Below are 17139 nucleotides of genomic sequence, written 5' to 3'. Positions count from 1 at the left end.
GATCAGACCCTTGGGAACTCTCTTTTACTGCAATGAAAAAAAGAGAAATCCCCAGGATCCTGCTCCTTGAATAATTATATAGTATTTGCTTTACAGATGCTCTTAGAGACACTCCCCTGGGATCAGAAGTGGGACCGCTAAACACTGAGGATGGAGTGGAGGTTAAGGATAATCTAGGCATGGCCCAATATCTAAACAAATACTTTGCCTCAATCTTTAATGAGGCTAATGAGGATCTTAGGGATAATGGTAGCATGACAAATGGGAATGAGGATATGGAGGTAGATATTACCACATCCGAGATAGAAGCAAAACTCAAACAGCTTAATGGGACTAAATTGGGGGGCCCAGATAATCTTCATTCAAGAATATTAAAGGCACTGGCACATGAAATTGCAAGCTCATTAGCAAGAATTTTTAACGAATCTGTAAACTCAGGGGTTGTACCGTATGACTGGAGAATTGCTAACATAGTTCCTATTTTTAAGAAAAGAAAAAAATGTGATCCGGGTAACTACAGGCCTGTTAGTTCGACATCTGTAGTATGCAAGGTCTTGGAAAAATTTTTGAAGGAGAAAGTAGTTAAAAACATTGAGGTCAATGGTAAATGGGACAAAATACAACATGGTTTTACAAAAGGTAGATTGTGCCAAACCAACCTGATCTCCTTCTTTGAGAAAGTAACAGATTTTGTAGACAAAGGAAACGCAGTAGGTCTAATTTACCTCGATTTCAGTAAGGTGTTTGATACGTTGTCACATGGGGAATTATTAGTTAAATTGGAAAAGATGGGGATTAATATGAAAATTGAAAGGTGGATAAGGAACTGGTTAAAGAGGAGACTACAGCAGGTCATACTGAAAGGTGAACTGTCAGGCTGGAGGGAGGTCACCAGTGGAGTTCCTCAGGGACTGGTTTTGGGACCAATCTTATTTAATCTTTTTTATTACGGACCTCAGCACAAAAAGTGGGAGTGTGCTAATAAAGTTTGCGGATGATACAAAGCTGGGAGGTATTGCCAATTTAGAGAAGGACCGGGATATCATACAGGAGGATCTGGATGACCTTGTAAACTAGAGTAATAGTAATAGGATGAAATTTAATAGTGAGAAGTGTAAGGTCATGCATTTAGGGATTAATAACAAAAATTTTAGTTATAAGCTGGGGACGCATCAATTAGAAGTAACAGAGGAGGAGGTCCCTTCTGACCTTAATATCTATGAATCAGCACCTCATAGTGCTAGACACTGTGTATCTAGTCACTGCCCCAAGGAGCTTGCAAATTTAGCATATGTTGAGTGACAAACATTAAGAGCTCACCTCATTCTTACGTTGGAAAGTCTCTTGGGAAGGTGCCAACTTTTTGTTAAGTGTATGTACAGCACATAGCAGAGTGAGGCCCTAAAACTGAACACTGATCAGGTTTTGGCTGATTGCTGCAAAATTCATAGCAGTTAGAGAGAGAAAAGACTCATGAGCCCATCATACCCATCCCCTGGCAGGAGAACATAGTCGATTCAACTGGACTACACTGGAGCTTTGATAAAAGGCCAAAGAGAAGAGAGAAGTCCCTAGGCCAGGGGTCGGCAGCCTTTCAGAAGTGGTGTGGCCCAGTCTTCATTTATTCACCTACTTTAAGATTTTGAGTGCCAGTCGTACATTTTAATGTTTTTAGAAGGCCTCTATCTATAAGTCTATATTATATAATTAAACTATTGTTGTATGTAAAGTAAATAAGGTTTTTAAAATGTTTAAGAAGCTTCATTTAAAATTAAATTAAAATGCAGATCTTATCAGTTGAAGTGAGCTGTAGCTCACGAAAGCTTATGCTCAAATAAATTGGTTAGTCTCTAAGGTGCCACAAGTACTCCTTTTCTTTTTCTCAGTTTAGTGTGATCCTTGCCCTTGCTTTTCCTTGCTGCATTTTCCAATGTCTGGCATGTATTTGGATACTTTAAGCTGCACGCAGGCTTCTGAGTGATCAGAACCGGCTCCGAGAGGGACAGAGGACAGATTTCATGTGTGAAAATACCTGTTCACACAGGTATGTGGATCCAAATGCTGAAAGCATTGCAAACGCAATTTTCTTCATCTTCAAACAGTTAAATTTCGCTGGCAGGGACGTCCAGCAGGTCAGAATAGAGGCCCCATGATCTCTCTCGGTAGCTTCAAGTGCACTCTGCAGATCTCCAAACTTTGGTGCCCACAATTCTGAGCTTTTTAACTGAATGAGCTGCATTTCGAAATCTTCAACACCCATCCATTGAAATAGAGACAAATCCAAGCCCTGGTCTACACTACGAGTTTAGGTTGAATTTAGCAGCGTTAGATCCATTTAACCCTGCACCTGTCCACATAACGAAGCCATTTCTTTCGACTTAAAGGGCTCTTAAAATTGAGCCCTGACTCATGACATTTGAACGTATGGGTTTGGCAATGCTGGTTTTGCATTAGGATAATCTAGAGGTGTCATTACTGTTACTGTTGCATGAAAAGTCAGAGAGAGAAGAGAATGAAAATAGATCAAACCAATCCAGTGAAATGACTTTACAGTGTCTTTTAGCCACCAGGATGCTGGCATTTTCCAGCGTGTTAGACAGCAAAAGGCTTTAAGAGGCTGCAGGCCAGATTCTGATCTCAATGATGTTAGTGTACATTTGAGTAGCTGAACTGGAGTCCATGCAGTTACTCTGGATTTTGACTTGTGTAGAAACTGGCTGTATGTGTGTATGTCTCCTCAGCATCCAGAGGATGGCGTAAAAAGCAAAACAAGGAGAGATATGATTCTTAGAATTACCAGTGAGCAGATGAAATAACAGAGCAATAGCAGCTGCTGAACAGCTTAGGGGACACTTAAGTGTTTTTGAGATGCAGCCTCATCCAAAATGGCTAGTTAGAGCCTTACGTGAGAGCGCAAATGCACAGTGCTAGATCATTCACCATCCCCCTTGCCTTCTTCTCTTGGGAGTCCTATTGTTTCTGTGCATGGAGGGGAAACTTTCCAAGCCCTGCATGAGGAATTTTGTGAGCAAGCAGGGTGAGTGATTTCAGTGGGAGCTGTGCCCCTAACTCTCTGCAAGACACATTGACATTTAAGCCTTCAGGTTTCACAGGGCCAGAGCCCTGTGCTGGTTTCTTAGCATCCCCTCTCAGACAAAATGGGGCTGCAGTGAAACCAGATGCAGAAGAGCTGACATTTTCTGGGACTCAGACTCTCCAGCTCTATGTTTTATATTCACTGTAGAGCAGATAAGAATACCAGGGTGTTGTGGGAAACAGGAAGACTTTATCTCTCATCCCATGCTGCTATCATAGCCTCTCTTTTTTTCCACTGGCCTGTTTGATATAAAAAGATACATATTAGGCTGAGGTGGCTTTGTGTTTGTGCATAGTGATTGAGCCTCTGATAGCTCCTTCTGCATGTGCCACAAAAGACCATGAAGTGTCTGGATCTCGCTAGAGTAAACTTATAGGCAGCTTTACAAACATCTCTTAAAAGCCCAGAGATATTTGGATTCAGACTGTAAGGGGCTGTCAGTACATTTCAGCTCCCCCATCCTTTCGTGGATGCAGGAGGCAAGCCTAGGTGGGGTATAGCAATCAGTTTTTGACCAGTTAATAAACCATTTTAATACCTGCTAATATAGCAACTGAATTATAGCCCATCAGGTCTATAAATATTGAAACCCTGCTTATATTCCCAAACAAAAATTGTTTACATACTTAAGATTGCTACAGTAAGTACTATCAGCATTTCATTACAGCTTAAAAAAGCCACCAAAACGTAACCATTAAGAAGAATGCAAATGCTAAATAAAGGTTACGTGTATAATGATTTGAATATCCTTACAAATTCATAAATTTGCCAACAAAAATCTAGACATGTGAACACTAATATTAGATGTCCAATAACAACCTTAATTCTGACTCTCTTTGTCCTTTATGTACCACAGTTGCTGAGTCTTCCAACAGCTATGGCATAGAACAGAAAGTCAGTTGCATAAGGATGATTAATAATGTAAGTCCCTGTATTATGGCCAAAGTTTTCAAATTTCAGTATCTAAAGTCAGGCAACTAAATCCATATTTAGTCACCCATAGCTTCCATTGAAATAAATTTTAACTGCAGGCACTAAGCACCTTAAAATGAGACCATTCTAATTAAGGTGGCTAGATATTAATTAATTATTATTATTATTACTGTGGTAGTACCTAGAAGGCCTGGTCATTGACAAAGACCCCAGTGTGCTAGGTGCTGTACAAACACAAAACAAAAAGATGGCCCCTGCCTCAGAGCACTTACAACCTAAGTGTAAGTAATGGGTGCCTAACTCTTCTGAGAATCCCAGCGTTAGATCCCTAACTTTGCACAGCCCAGGTTACAAGTTTTGACTAAAGATTCCCTGAAGGAACATGTCTTAGTTATGTATTAGGATTAGATCGCTAACAGCATTCTTTGTGTTATGAGCACATGTAATCCAACAGTCAGAATGTTAATCTGCAGCTAGATGTGTGTGCACTAGACCTGGGTATTGTTTACACCGTATGATGCAAGGCAGTTATAATTACAGTCACAGTGCATGGGATTGTGTTTTTAAGTCTTTTTCTTTTAGCTCGAGAGAGACTCAAGCCATATTTTGGTTCAGATCAGGACCCCACTGTATTCAACCCCAAAATTTGTGATTGTGTGTTCCGATAAACCTTCCATGTTTGTCCAGTCTCAGAGGTACTGGAGTGGGTTGGGTAAAACTAAACCTCATAAGTCAGGTTTACATTTACTAAACCAAAGTCAAGGGTGGTTCAGGGCATTTCATCCAGGCCAACAAAATACAGGGAGAGAAGTTCAGATGGAAGGTTCTGGCTTGGGCCCAGCTGTGATTTCAGCATTTATCCAGTGAGGGGGATTACTTTGTTCTGCTGGCTTGTTGGCTGAGTGCACATCCTTCGGAAATTAACACCACAGAACAAGAATTTCTCATGAAAATAACAAATCATGCACAATATCACTGCTACAGAAATGAGTGCTCTGGTGTTAAGCAGCCCCAATCAATTCTGGACAACAATCAGGGATGGTTAATGCACACAGGGCTGGTTAACTGTATGGTTAATTCTAGCAAGGGCTGGTTAACCAGTTTGTGTGAATATTTGTCTGTCCAAATATAGATGATGTAACATATGATATGGTTCTCATGCATTTGCTGGGTTTCTGTTTATGCCTTCCATCTTATGGGGCTTAGAAATCCCTTTATGTGTGCATGTATAACTCATGTTAACAATATCTACACACACATCCCACAGAAGAGCAGAGCCCTGAATTCCTTACAGCATCTTTAAAGTTAAGACAACACTTTATGGCGCCTGCCTCCCAAAAAGGTGCTACTTTGCGGGAAGGATGGAGACATCTGGACTTTGGGTCTGAACTTCAAAACCACCAAGAGGAACAGAGTCACTAAGGGGGAAAAAATATGATAAACATCCAGACCTGGAAGAGGAGAGGGGAGGGGAATCAAAGGGAGGGATTAGCCAGGGAGAAATTGAAGGTCATCTTCAGTGAGAAAGAAATGAGCTAACGCCAGCAGAGCCAGCTTTAAAAAAAATTTCTTGTGCGTCTCCACCTCCCGCAAAGTCCGATGAGCACAGCACCTTCTTTTGTGTCTCCTGTGACCCAGTAATTATGAGTGTGGGAACGAGGTCTATCAGGGTACCCTGCACGGTTCTTTGGGCCTTGGTATCTGACAAAAGAGAGAAAAAGTCTGGGGGGAAAAAGCCAATGTGAAAACAGTTCAAGCTTGAGTTTTTCGAAAGGAGGAGCAGGGCTGGGGAGACAGAGGGGTTGCTGGAATATTGCTTTGCTTTTAGCTCCTTCCTCTCACTTGCTTTTCCTTTTGGGGCAGTGTAGCAGGGTGGCTACCCCACTCCTAAAATAGAAGGGGTTAAAAGCAGCCCTGGAGAGGGCAGTGGCTGGGGCTGGCTGATTGGCCAGCTGGCCTGTATCGAAAGGCTGGGAGCCAGAGGCCCCAGGAGTCTCTCTCCAGGCTGGGAGAGAGCAGGGCCTGGCTGCCTGCCTGACAGGGTGGTGCCGTGCTGGGGAAGGAGCAGGCTGAGAGGGGGCGCTCCGGGCTGGCAACTCCCCAGGTTGTAGGGCCTGATCCAAGGCCCATAGAGGTATTGGGTGGCAGAGGACGGCAACAGGTCCAAACCCACTTGCCTATAGTGAGTGGCCTTGTGTCTGCTCCAGGGAGCAGGGGCTTGGTGATGACTGGCAGTAGCTCAGACTGAGGCAAAGTGGGGATAGTGGGTTGGGGGTTCCCCAGGAAGGGGAGACCCAGAGGCAGAGTGTGCGGGTACTGCCAGGGGGCAGAACCCCAGAGAAAGGGGTACTGGGGTCTGTGAGGGACACGGGGGCTAGAGCTGTGCGGATCACCAGCCTGCAGAGGGCGCTCCAGGCTGGAAAAGAGCTAATTCCCAAAGACCAGCAGGAGGCGCCGCAGGGGTGAGTCTGCTCCTTTACAGGCAGAGATCAGAATTACAAATAGTAGAAATAGAGATCAGGTTTCCCTCCCCCTGACACATCCCAACAGAAGTCATTCCCAGAAGGTCTGACACTGCTCACCTCTCCTGGCACATCCATTAAACAGGGCCAGCACACCTCATACAAATTTAAAAGGCAGTTTTGCTCAACAACTCATTGTACACTTAAAACACAATTAAATGCATAGGTATGACATAAAATAGTAAACAAAAGGACATATTAAGTCAAAGAATCAAAGACGAATATAATCATATCCCAACACAGCTCAGTAATGCCAGGGAAGTCTGAGGAATACATAGAAATACAAAATGCTCCACATGGTAGTTGCTATGGTCACTAGGGTTGCCAACTTTCTAATCCCACAAAACTGAACACCCTGCCCTGCCCCTTTTCTGAGGCCCCACCCTCCGCTCACTCCATCCCCCCTCTCTTTGCCCTCACCCCTTCACTCATTTTCATCAGGCTGAGGCAGGGGGTTGGGGTGTGAGCTCCAGGGTGAGGCCAGAGATGAGGGGTTCAGGGTGTGGGAAGGGGCTCTGGGCTGGGACAGGGGGTTGGGGGCAGGCTCTGGGGTGGGACCAGGGATGAGGAGTTTGGGGTGCAGGAGGGGACCCCGGGCTGGGGGGGTGGAGATGAGGGGTTTGGAGTATGGGAGGCAGCTGGGGTGTGGGAGGGTGTACAGGCTCTGGACTGGGGGTGCAGGCTCCAGAATGGGGCCAGAAATGAGGGGGTTCAGGGTGTGGGAGGGGGCTCCAGGCTGGGCCAGGGGGTTGGGGCACTGGGGGTGCAGGCTCCAGGAGGAAGTCTGGGTGTGGGTATGGGCAGGAATTGGGGTGTGGGAAGGGGTGCAGGCTCCAGAAGGGAGTTTGGGTGTGGGAGGGGGCTCAGGGCAGGGCTGGCGTGCAGGAGGGGTGAGGGGAGCAGGATCCGGGCTTACCTCAGGAGGCTCCACGGAAGCTGCGACATGTCCCTTGGCTCCTAGGCACGGCCAGGAGGCTCTGCATGCTGTCTCCGCCTGCAGGCACTGCCCCTCAGCTCCCATCGGTCATGGTTCCTGGCCAATGGGAGCTGCGGAGCCGGCACTCAGGGCAGGGGCAGCGCATGGAGCCCCCCCGGCTGTGCCTCCACCTAGGAGCACGTTGTCGCTTTCAGGGAACCACATGGAGCCCCATAAGGAGCCTGCCAGCCCCATCAACTGGACTTTTAACAGCCCAGGGTCCCTTTTTGACCGGGCGTTCCAATCAAAAACCGGACACCTGGCAACTCTAATTCTGAAGGTGCTTACGGGACTGGAACATCCAACTCCTATTCATTTAGTTTTCATAATCTCAGCTTCTCTCTGATAACTTCTAAAATGTATACATATAATACAAGGAACAAACTGGCATGATCCTTCTTGAAGCTGCCCACAATCTTAGGCCTTGATCCCACTCAGACTTGTGTCCTGCACAACTTTGTACATGGGAGCAGGCTCACTGAAGCCAAAGGCCCCACTCACGTGCACAAAGTTAACTGGGTGTTTTTGCAGGAGTGTCACCCTGACAGTGAAACAGAATTTTACCACTGAAGACCTCAGTACCACAATGCAAAATCTGAACTAAAACCTTTCCTATCACACTCAGTAAAATTTGACTTTGACACTTAGGGTATGTCTACACTACCTGCCGGACTGGCGGGCAGTGATCGACCCAGCAGGGATTGATTTATCTCATCTAGTCTAGACACAATAAATGGACCCCCGAGTGCTCTCCCGTCGACTCCTGTACTCCAGCTCTGCAAACGGCGCAGGCGGAATCGATGGGGGAGCTGCAGTTGTCAACTCACCGCGGTGAAGATACCACGGTAAGTCGATCTAAGTAGGTCGACTTCTGCTATGTTATTCATGTAGCTGAAGTTGCATAACTTAGATCAATCCCCCCTCTCTAGTGTAGACCAGGGTTAGTAAAGAAACCAACTGCTGAAATGTAGCGAACATCCCAATTGAATACACCACATAACAAAACAACATTTTACATTTAGATACTGGTGCTAACACTTCCAAAGCATCTTCATGATATAAAAACAACGAGGAGTCCTTGTGGCACCTTAGAGACTAACGAATTTATCTGGGCATAAGCTTTCGTGGGCTAGAACCCACTTCATCAGATGTATGGAGTGGAAAATACAGGAGCAGGTATAAATACATGAAAAGATGTGAGTTGCCCTACCAAGTGTGAGGTCAGTCTAACGAGACAATTCAATTAACATGATGTAGAAGCCCGAGTCCCATTTCCAAAAATGACCTAAGCACTTAGGAACCTCATTTAAAGCCAATGGGACTCAGACTCCTCAGGCCCAGATTCTCAATGGGAATTAGGGGCCTAAATACCTTCGAGGATCTGGGTCCAAGGGCCAGATTTTCAAAGGTATTTAGGAGTGTAAAGATGCAGACAGGTGTCTAGTGGGATTTTCAGAAAGAACCTCAGCAAGTTCAGCACCTAACTCCCATCCTATCTTCATCTTTAGGTGCCTAAATGCCCTTGAAAATCTGGCTGTAAGTTATTTCTGCAAATGGGATTTAGGCTCTGTCTCTTTTATCCAAAAGGACCTAAGGGCGTGAGAACCAGCTGGAAGGTCAGAGTTAAGGTTGCCACTGGAATATGCTGTATGTGAGTTTTCACACATCTGCATTTTTAAAGAGAATGCAGGAGCTGCAAAGGCACGAGAAACTTTGGGGAGGATTTTCAAAGGGTTCAGCACTGGCCTAACTCTGTTTGACTCCAATGGGTGCACAGAGAGACCAACCCTGTGTCTATATAGTTTTAATTGATCATTTCCATATTTTTAATGCTTTAGATTTATCAGATGTAGCATTCATAGTATGTATTATTTTCTAGTGGGTAGATAACCTCCTCTAATATACTTACCACTAAGTTAAATAATTTTTTGGTCTAGAAAATGCCTTTAGAAATATTGGTGTAAAGGTATATTAAAAACAAAACAGACTCCTGCAAGCACTGGACTTTATCATATAAAACTGTATGTAGTGAAGTGTCCCAGTCTAGCTCTCACTCTGCCAAGGTGAAACCCAGCATACTTTCTTTTCCCATCTCCTCTCAGCAGACCCAGATGTGTGTCTGCAGGTTGATTTGAGGGTATAATTCCGAGTTCAGGACAGTTCGACTACCCACCCGTCTGAGATGCTAAGCATAGTCTCAGGCAGCTAGCCCCTGACACTGCTCTATTTTTAGTGCATTAGCTCAATCAGAGCTAGCACAGACCTGTCTCCTCGAGCTCCTCAGCTCAAAGTGTAGAGGTACCCAGCTATGCCACACAGACTGAGGGATGGGATTTTGAAGTGCATTAACCCCAGCTGTGACTAGGAGATGCAGATCCAACACTTCATACTTGATTTCAGCTAGGGAAGTCAGTAGCAATGAGGACAAGGCACAATGCAGCTCATGAAATCTTTTGTTCATATAGCCCTTTGTGACTGGAAGGCTCTTTCTCGTACAGATTGCTATGTCATTCTGGAAGTGCTTGTTGCAGCCCCATAGTTAAGCATGAGTTGAGTTTTCTACTTTCTGTTAGTATATTATGGCAGAACCTAGAGGCCTGGGCAGAGACATTGGTGTTGGTGCTCGTCTCCAATTAGCCCATGATGCCTGCCTCCATTGCCGACTTGGTACATTTTCAAACAAAGACCTTGGTGCTTTCTCCCATGCTACCCCAGGCTTGGGAGGTACTCCCTGTAAACCTCTGCAGCATGACCTCCTTAGCCACCTTCCAATCCCTCCTCAGAACTCTCCTTTGCCATGGCACCTACATAAACCCTGACCATGGTTAGGCTGCTGGTGTGCAGAGGCCATTTCCTGTCACATGGACCAATCAGGCTCATTGGTTATTTGCATTCTCCCATCTGGTGTCTCTTGTCCTGTACTTAAACTATGAGCCCCTAGGGCAGGGACTGTCTCTTTGTATGTACTGCCCCATGGGGCACTGGGCCATGCCCAGGGCTCCTAGCTGGTACAGCAATAACAATCATAAACCTGTTGGGTCCTGTACAGACACAGAATGAGAGACTGTCCCTGCCCTAAAGAGCTTTCAATCTAAATAGACAAAGGGCAGGAGGAGAAACAGCAGCACCAAGGGGTGAAGTGATTTGCCCAAGGTCACACAGCAGATCAGCCACACATTAGGGAAGAGGGCTGATGCAATGCCCTCCACATCACTTAAGCTCTGGAAGTGGCCACGACAGCCAGTGTTAAAAAGTTAAAAAAAGTTAAAAACTTAAAAAGCTTAAGCTAGTATTAAAAAGCTTAATGTTCCAGGGGTGTTCCAGAGATGGACATGGAGAGGGGTTTAAATCCAGATTTACGTGGATCCAGTGACCAGGAACTGATCCAATCTGCTTGAAGGGGCTGTACCTACTCTTCCATCCCACAGGTTGGAAACAGTTGTGGGGGTGGCCTGTGCCTGGCCCCTGAGAAGTTTCCCTTCCTCAACTGCCCTGCACTTCCCTAGCATAGACTGCAAATGCGGGTGAAGTTAATTTCACCTTAACAACAAATGTTGGTAATTTTTCCTATTTTTAAAGAGCTTCCTTGGTTCATACTGGACTCTGTACAGGAGATTGTGATCGAGATCCCCACACCAAACTTCATTGCACTAGAAATACAGAGAGATGCAAAGGCCTTTTGATCACAGACACTCTCTGAAGAAGGAGCGATGTCACGGTCTGCAGCTCTGTAGGCCTGTCCTGGATTTCCTGCCACCGACTGGAGGAAAATCTCCATCCTGACACCTAACCTTCAAAATCTGGAAGTAAGAGAGATACGCATTTCATGATTTTTTTAAATAATCTGCTGCTAATGTAATCATTCTTCATAAAATTCCATAACACCCAGGCCTCATCAGAATTGGAGGGAAGGTTCCAAAAATCCGATTGCCATGGTTTTAGTAGCTGGTTTCTTTATCAAGAAATGGAAGTTACACTTTTCAATGCTACTGAAAGCCTTTGGTCCTCTCTAGTTCATCATTACAGCATCACAAGCTGGCCAAAACCCACCGCAGATCTTCCATTCTGAAAAACAGAAGACAAAGCCATTTGGAATGGAGCTGACAAACTTCTCCATAATCAATGGATTTATTCTTTTCCTTTCCACTGGATTTTGCCAATAGATGTTTGGGCATTCATTGAAAAACTGCACTCACTTAACTCTCCTTTGACTTGCCTAAACATTGTTTTATTATGTTTCCAAAGTAATAGCCGATGCCAAAATTAGAATAAGTGCCCTAAATGGATAGTAAGTTGTTTAATTTAGCATTTCAGCAAATGGGAACCATTCTTTATTACAGCTCCTAGGATAGCAGGAGAGTCATGTAACAGACCTAGGTGGTTAAATTAAAAACATCATCATATTTTAAATTCATCAGACGCCGTTTAGATCCCCAGAAATACAATACCACTCTTCAGTAAACAGGTGTGATCCAAAAGCAACTCTGAAGGGCCAGCTTTGGGGTGTATACACACCTCTTTAATGCTTTCCATGAACTTCCGTTAACTTCAAGTGATCCATAAAATAGATTGTTGATGTTTGTAGAGTGCTGTGACAATGTAACGTGCTGTGTAAGTGATAGGTATTATTTATTATTATTATTACTATCATGGGGGTATGGATCAGTGCTCATGTTGTACTCCCTGTCAGTACCCGGCCCATGCCGGGGAAGATAATGATCCAACCAGCGGACCAAATTTGGTGATGAATCCTGGCACATTGCACATATGCTATTTTACAGCCAAGACATCAGCCAGCTAACCTTTCTTCTGTCCAGCAAAAACAGCAAATACAGACCTAGCAACACAATTAGATAATTTCATACATTAATATGGCAGTTAAGTATAATCAAAAGAAACTCAGTGGCTAGAGAGTTTGGAGGAAAGTGACTAAGTAATCTGCATATAATCATAGAATATCAGGGTTGGAAGGGACCTCAGGAGGTCATCTAGTCCAAACCCCTGCTCAAAGCAGGACCTAATCCCCAACTAAATCATCCCAGCCAGGGCTTTGTTAAGCCTGACCTTAAAAACCTCTAAGGAAGGAGATTCCACCATCTCTCTAGGTAACCCATTCCAGTGCTTCACTGCCCTCCTAGTGAAAAAGTTTTTCCTAATATCCAACCTAAACCTCCCCTACTGCAATTTGAGACCATTACTCCTTGTTCTATCATCTGGTACCACTGAGAACAGCCTAGATCCATCCTCTTTGGAACCCCCTTTCAGGTAGTTGAAAGCAGCTATCAAATCCCCCCCTCATTCTTCTCTTCCGCAGACTAAACAATCCCAGTTCCCTCAGCCTCTCCTCAGAAGTCATGTGTTCCAGTCCCCTAATCATTTTTGTTGCCCTCTGCTGGACTCTCTCCAATTTTTCCACATCCTTCTTGTAGTGTGGGGCCCAAAACTGGACACAGTACTCCAGATGAGGCCTCACCAATGTCAAATAGAGGGGGAACGATCACATCCCTCGATCTGCTGGCATTGCACCTACTTATACAGCCCAAAATGCCATTGGCCTTCTTGGCAACAAGGGCACACTGTTGACTCATATCCAGCTTCTCGTCCACTGTAACCCCTAGGTCCTTTTCTGCAGAACTGCTGCCTAGCCATTTGGTCCCTAGTCTGTAGTGGTGCATGGGATTCTTCCGTCCTAAATGCAGGACTCTGCACTTGTCTTTGTGGAACCTCATCTGATTTCTTTTGGCCCAATCCTCTAATTTGTCTAGGGCCCTCTGTATCCTATCCCTACCCTCCAGCGTATCTACCTCTCCTCCCAGTTTAGCCTCATCTGCAAACTTGCTGAGGGTGCAATCCATGTCATCCTCCAGATCATTAATGAAGATATTGAACAAAACCGGCCCCAGGACCGACCCTTGGGCACTCCACTTGATACCGGCTGCCAACTAGACATGGAGCCATTGATCACTCCCCGTTGAGCCCAACAATCTAGCCAGCTTTCTATCCACCTTATAGTCCATTCATCCAGCCCATACTTCTTTAACTTCCTGGCAAGAATACTATGGGAGACCGTGTCAAAAGCTTTGCTAAAGTCAAGGAATAACACAGCCACTGCAGTTCCATAGTAGTTACTTGTTTGAAAGTGAATGGCATTTGGACATTTGCAATATTTCTAATTCGTGTAGTTAGAACAGTTAGTGCATCACTTGAGTAATTATCTCAAGTTGCAGTGGGGAAGGTTTAGGTTGGATATTAGGAAAAACTTTTTCACTAGGAGGGTGGTGAAGCACTGGAATGCATTACCTAGGGAGGTGGTAGAATCTCCTTCCTTAGAAGTTTTTAAGGTCAGGCTTGACAAAGCCCTGGCTGGGATGATGTAATTGGGGACTGGTCCTGCTTTGAGCAGGGGGTTGGACTAGATGACCTCCTGAGGTCCCTTCCAACCCTGATATTCTATGATTCTATGATCACCTGCTTCTGCAATGTGGGCATAGCACAGGGCAGCACACAGCTCCAATCTGATTTAACAGGAGCACGCATTCTGTGGGCCTTATTGCACATAATTCATGACTTGGAATTTAATTCCTCTCTAAAGCCCACCCTTTTCTACTGGTGTCCCACCATGTGGGACCTACTGTTCAGGAGTAGTCAGGTTTGGCATTTACCTATTCTGAAACTTGAAATCTGGTCTTTTCCCCCCATTCACATAAACAGCATGGTGGAGAGTGCAGTTCACTGGCCTGCTTCTCCCATGAACATCTTTGGGCTTTCTTCTATGCCGGTCCTTGCACATGAAACACCTTCCCTGAACTAATCCACATGGGCACCCCCCTCTCTTTCCATTCTTGGTCACTTCATGTACCTTGATACAAACTATGTTGCAAGTATTTTGGGGACAGACTGTTTCTTCTTGTGTGTCTGCACTGCACCCAGCACAATCACTGGTAATTTTAAAATCATGATGGAATGTTTTTCTGAAAGATCTGCTCTGAATCAAACAGGAATTATTTCAGGAAAGTTCCCTGGCCTGTGCTATGCAGGAGGTCAAACCAGATGATCACAGTGGTCCCTTTTGGAATCTAGGAATCTATCCTGGAGCTTGGGTATTGTGGCTACACAGACAAAAGTAACAGTAATAAATGTCTTTCAGATTTCTGTCTGTAACAGAGTGGTACAGACATGGCCTTTCTCTATCCCAGTGGCCACGATTAGAAGAGCAGACTCTAAGGAAACACAGCCATGGTCCATCTTGCTTTTTCTGTAGTAAATCTATGTGCCTCTTAATGTTTTCCCATCATGACTTTCAATTCCCCTGAAGAGTTAACTTCAGGCTCATTTTGAAGCCCCAAACTATCTGTTTACTTCATCTCATATATGGTGACTAATTCCATCATTCTAAGAGTTGACCATGATGAGAACAAGTGGAACGATCAAGAAGCAAATTAAAAATAGCCAGCATGTGGCACTGTGTCAAGGGTTCATGTTTAGATTTTTTTTTTATTCCAAGTTTCTTTGATAAAATATTTTCCCATGCTGAAAAACACTTGGAATGTCCCCTTCAGAATGGCATTCCTGATGGATGAGCCAGGCGCTCAACAGATTGCATGCCAGCAGAATTGTATTCCCCATGCTCCAGAATTCTCACTCCCACATGCACACCTTAGAGCTGAGAAAGTTGTATATTAATATGTACTAGATAGGATGGATACGTCTTATGGTAAGAATGCCATTTTGGAAATAAATGGTAAAGGAAGGATGATGGTCTTGTAGTTAATGCATTGGACTGAGAACCACAAGATCTGAGTTCTGTTCTTGCCTCCACCACTGACTTCTAGCTGGCTTAGGGGGAGATTTTCAAAGGTACAAATGCCTTTCACTTTCAATAGAAGTTGGGTGCTTAATAGTCCTTTTTCCCTTTCAAAATATCCACCTCAGTTTCTCTGTGCCACAGTTTCCAATTTTCTGCTTGTATGTTGTATTCCTTTCTCCCATACTTTGTCTGTCTTGTCTGCTTTAGACTGCAAGTTCTTTGGGGTAGGGCTATCTCTTCCTGTGTGGGTTTACAGCACCCAGCACAATGTGATCCCATCTTGGGTGGGGCCAAAGCTGGTCAAATTTTTTTTCTGTGAAAAATGTTGAACAAAAATAGTTTCATTTGAAATTTTGTATTTTTCAAGTGGAAATTTTGAAACAAAACAAAAGTTGGGTTTTGATTCCTTTGAAATAATCTTTTTTAAAAACAGAAAACTGATTTTTTTTATTCTGAATTTGTTTCCACCCCCTTTTGCCCTAGAATAAATGATCTCTAGGGTTCAGCTTTTTCAATCCACTTTTTCTTTTTTTCATCTTTCCTTTTCCCACTCAGTAACTTTTCAACACTTCTCCAACTTGGGAAAAGTTACAGAGTGGCAAAGTGATAGCATTTCACTTTGAGAAGTTATTGAGTGGGAAAAGGAAAAATTAAAACTAGAAAAAAGTGGGGAAAACACTCCCAACCCTAAAGATTGAATGTCTTTCATTCTACCGTGTTAGGTAACAAATAAGGAAAAAAGAGTGGAAAACACATTCAAAATTTCTAAATTTAGAAAAAAATTGGTTTAAAAAAACAAAATAAAACAAACATTTCATTTGAAATTTAATAAAACAAAAATTTTGTTTGCTTTGTTTATCAATTTCCCATAGGGGAAAAAATGTCAGTTTCCTATGGAAAAAGTTTTTCATGAAACCCCATTTTTCAGCAGGAAAAAATTTTGGTCAAAACATTTTAACCACTTCTACCAGGGCCAGTAGTTACTGTAATATAAATAGGAAATAATAAGCCGTAAAGCAATGCTCCTCTTCTGTACATGAGCGAATACACTTCCATTACAAGAACCCTTCTTTTTTTTCCCATTGGTGTAGATCCTTTTGACATAATTCAACCCCATTATTCACTAGACTTTTTGTTTGTTTTCTAATATTTTCATTCAAGGATTGCCATTGAAAAATCAGCTCTTGCCAACAGTTGCCACTTAGTAGTTTATGAAAACCTGCAGCTTCCCCCTACACTGAGACCAGAAAATAGCTGTGGCCTCTCAGACATCACTGTGCAGCCATTGTTGGTGAACTGACTTTTAAATGGTGACCACTGTGATTTTAAGTGAATTTAGTGCTGGATTGATAGGTTTTATTGTCACAACATTCTCTCTCTCCCCATCTGCCTCCGCTATCACTGTCCTACCTCTGTCCCTGTGATGTGACACTCCATATTCCTTATGAAAATATGCTTACGATATAACTGAGATGTACTTTATGCAAGATGGCTCCTGTGAGATATCATTGGAAATGGTATGATTTACTGAATGCGATTATCCAGTCTGTAACCCTGTATCATTTCTGTATCTGAAGTTAGGAATATGTATCTCTATTTCAACTGTGCTACTTTGGGTGATGCCCACTGCTAACACTTTAGGTACAACAATGGAAAAGACAGACAGGGCGGATGGCCGACCAGCGAGGACAACAGACTGTGAAAAGCTTGGCCTTCCTGTGGATACTCCATACTGCCACGTGGATGCTGTGATACTACAGGGTCAGGTGGTCTTGTCACCTGACACTGAACATTACTTGGGACT

At 43.9% G+C, this 17139-nt stretch overlaps 1 protein-coding gene across 9 annotated transcripts in view; it reads right to left on the bottom strand.

Annotated features, from left to right (window-relative positions):
• Positions 1-17139, bottom strand: part of EXD3 (exonuclease 3'-5' domain containing 3) — a 573796-nt gene that overhangs the window by 156564 nt on the left and 400093 nt on the right. The window contains exon 21 of one of the 9 annotated variants that reach the window (XM_084650103.1): positions 11534-11593. The exons of the other annotated variants lie outside the window; for them this stretch is intronic. Within the exon in view, the coding sequence (XP_084506229.1) occupies positions 11549-11593 (45 nt within the window). The 3' untranslated portion in view covers positions 11534-11548. Of the gene's footprint in view, positions 1-11533; positions 11594-17139 lie in introns of those variants that run through there. 9 annotated transcript variants of the gene reach the window in all.

This window comes from Lepidochelys olivacea (genome assembly GCF_965140295.1).
Source record: "Lepidochelys olivacea isolate rLepOli2 genome assembly, chromosome: 16".
Lineage (NCBI taxonomy): Eukaryota > Metazoa > Chordata > Testudines > Cheloniidae > Lepidochelys > Lepidochelys olivacea.
The sequence above is the reverse complement of the archived record's forward strand: the minus strand, read 5'-3'. Positions and strand labels throughout refer to the sequence as shown.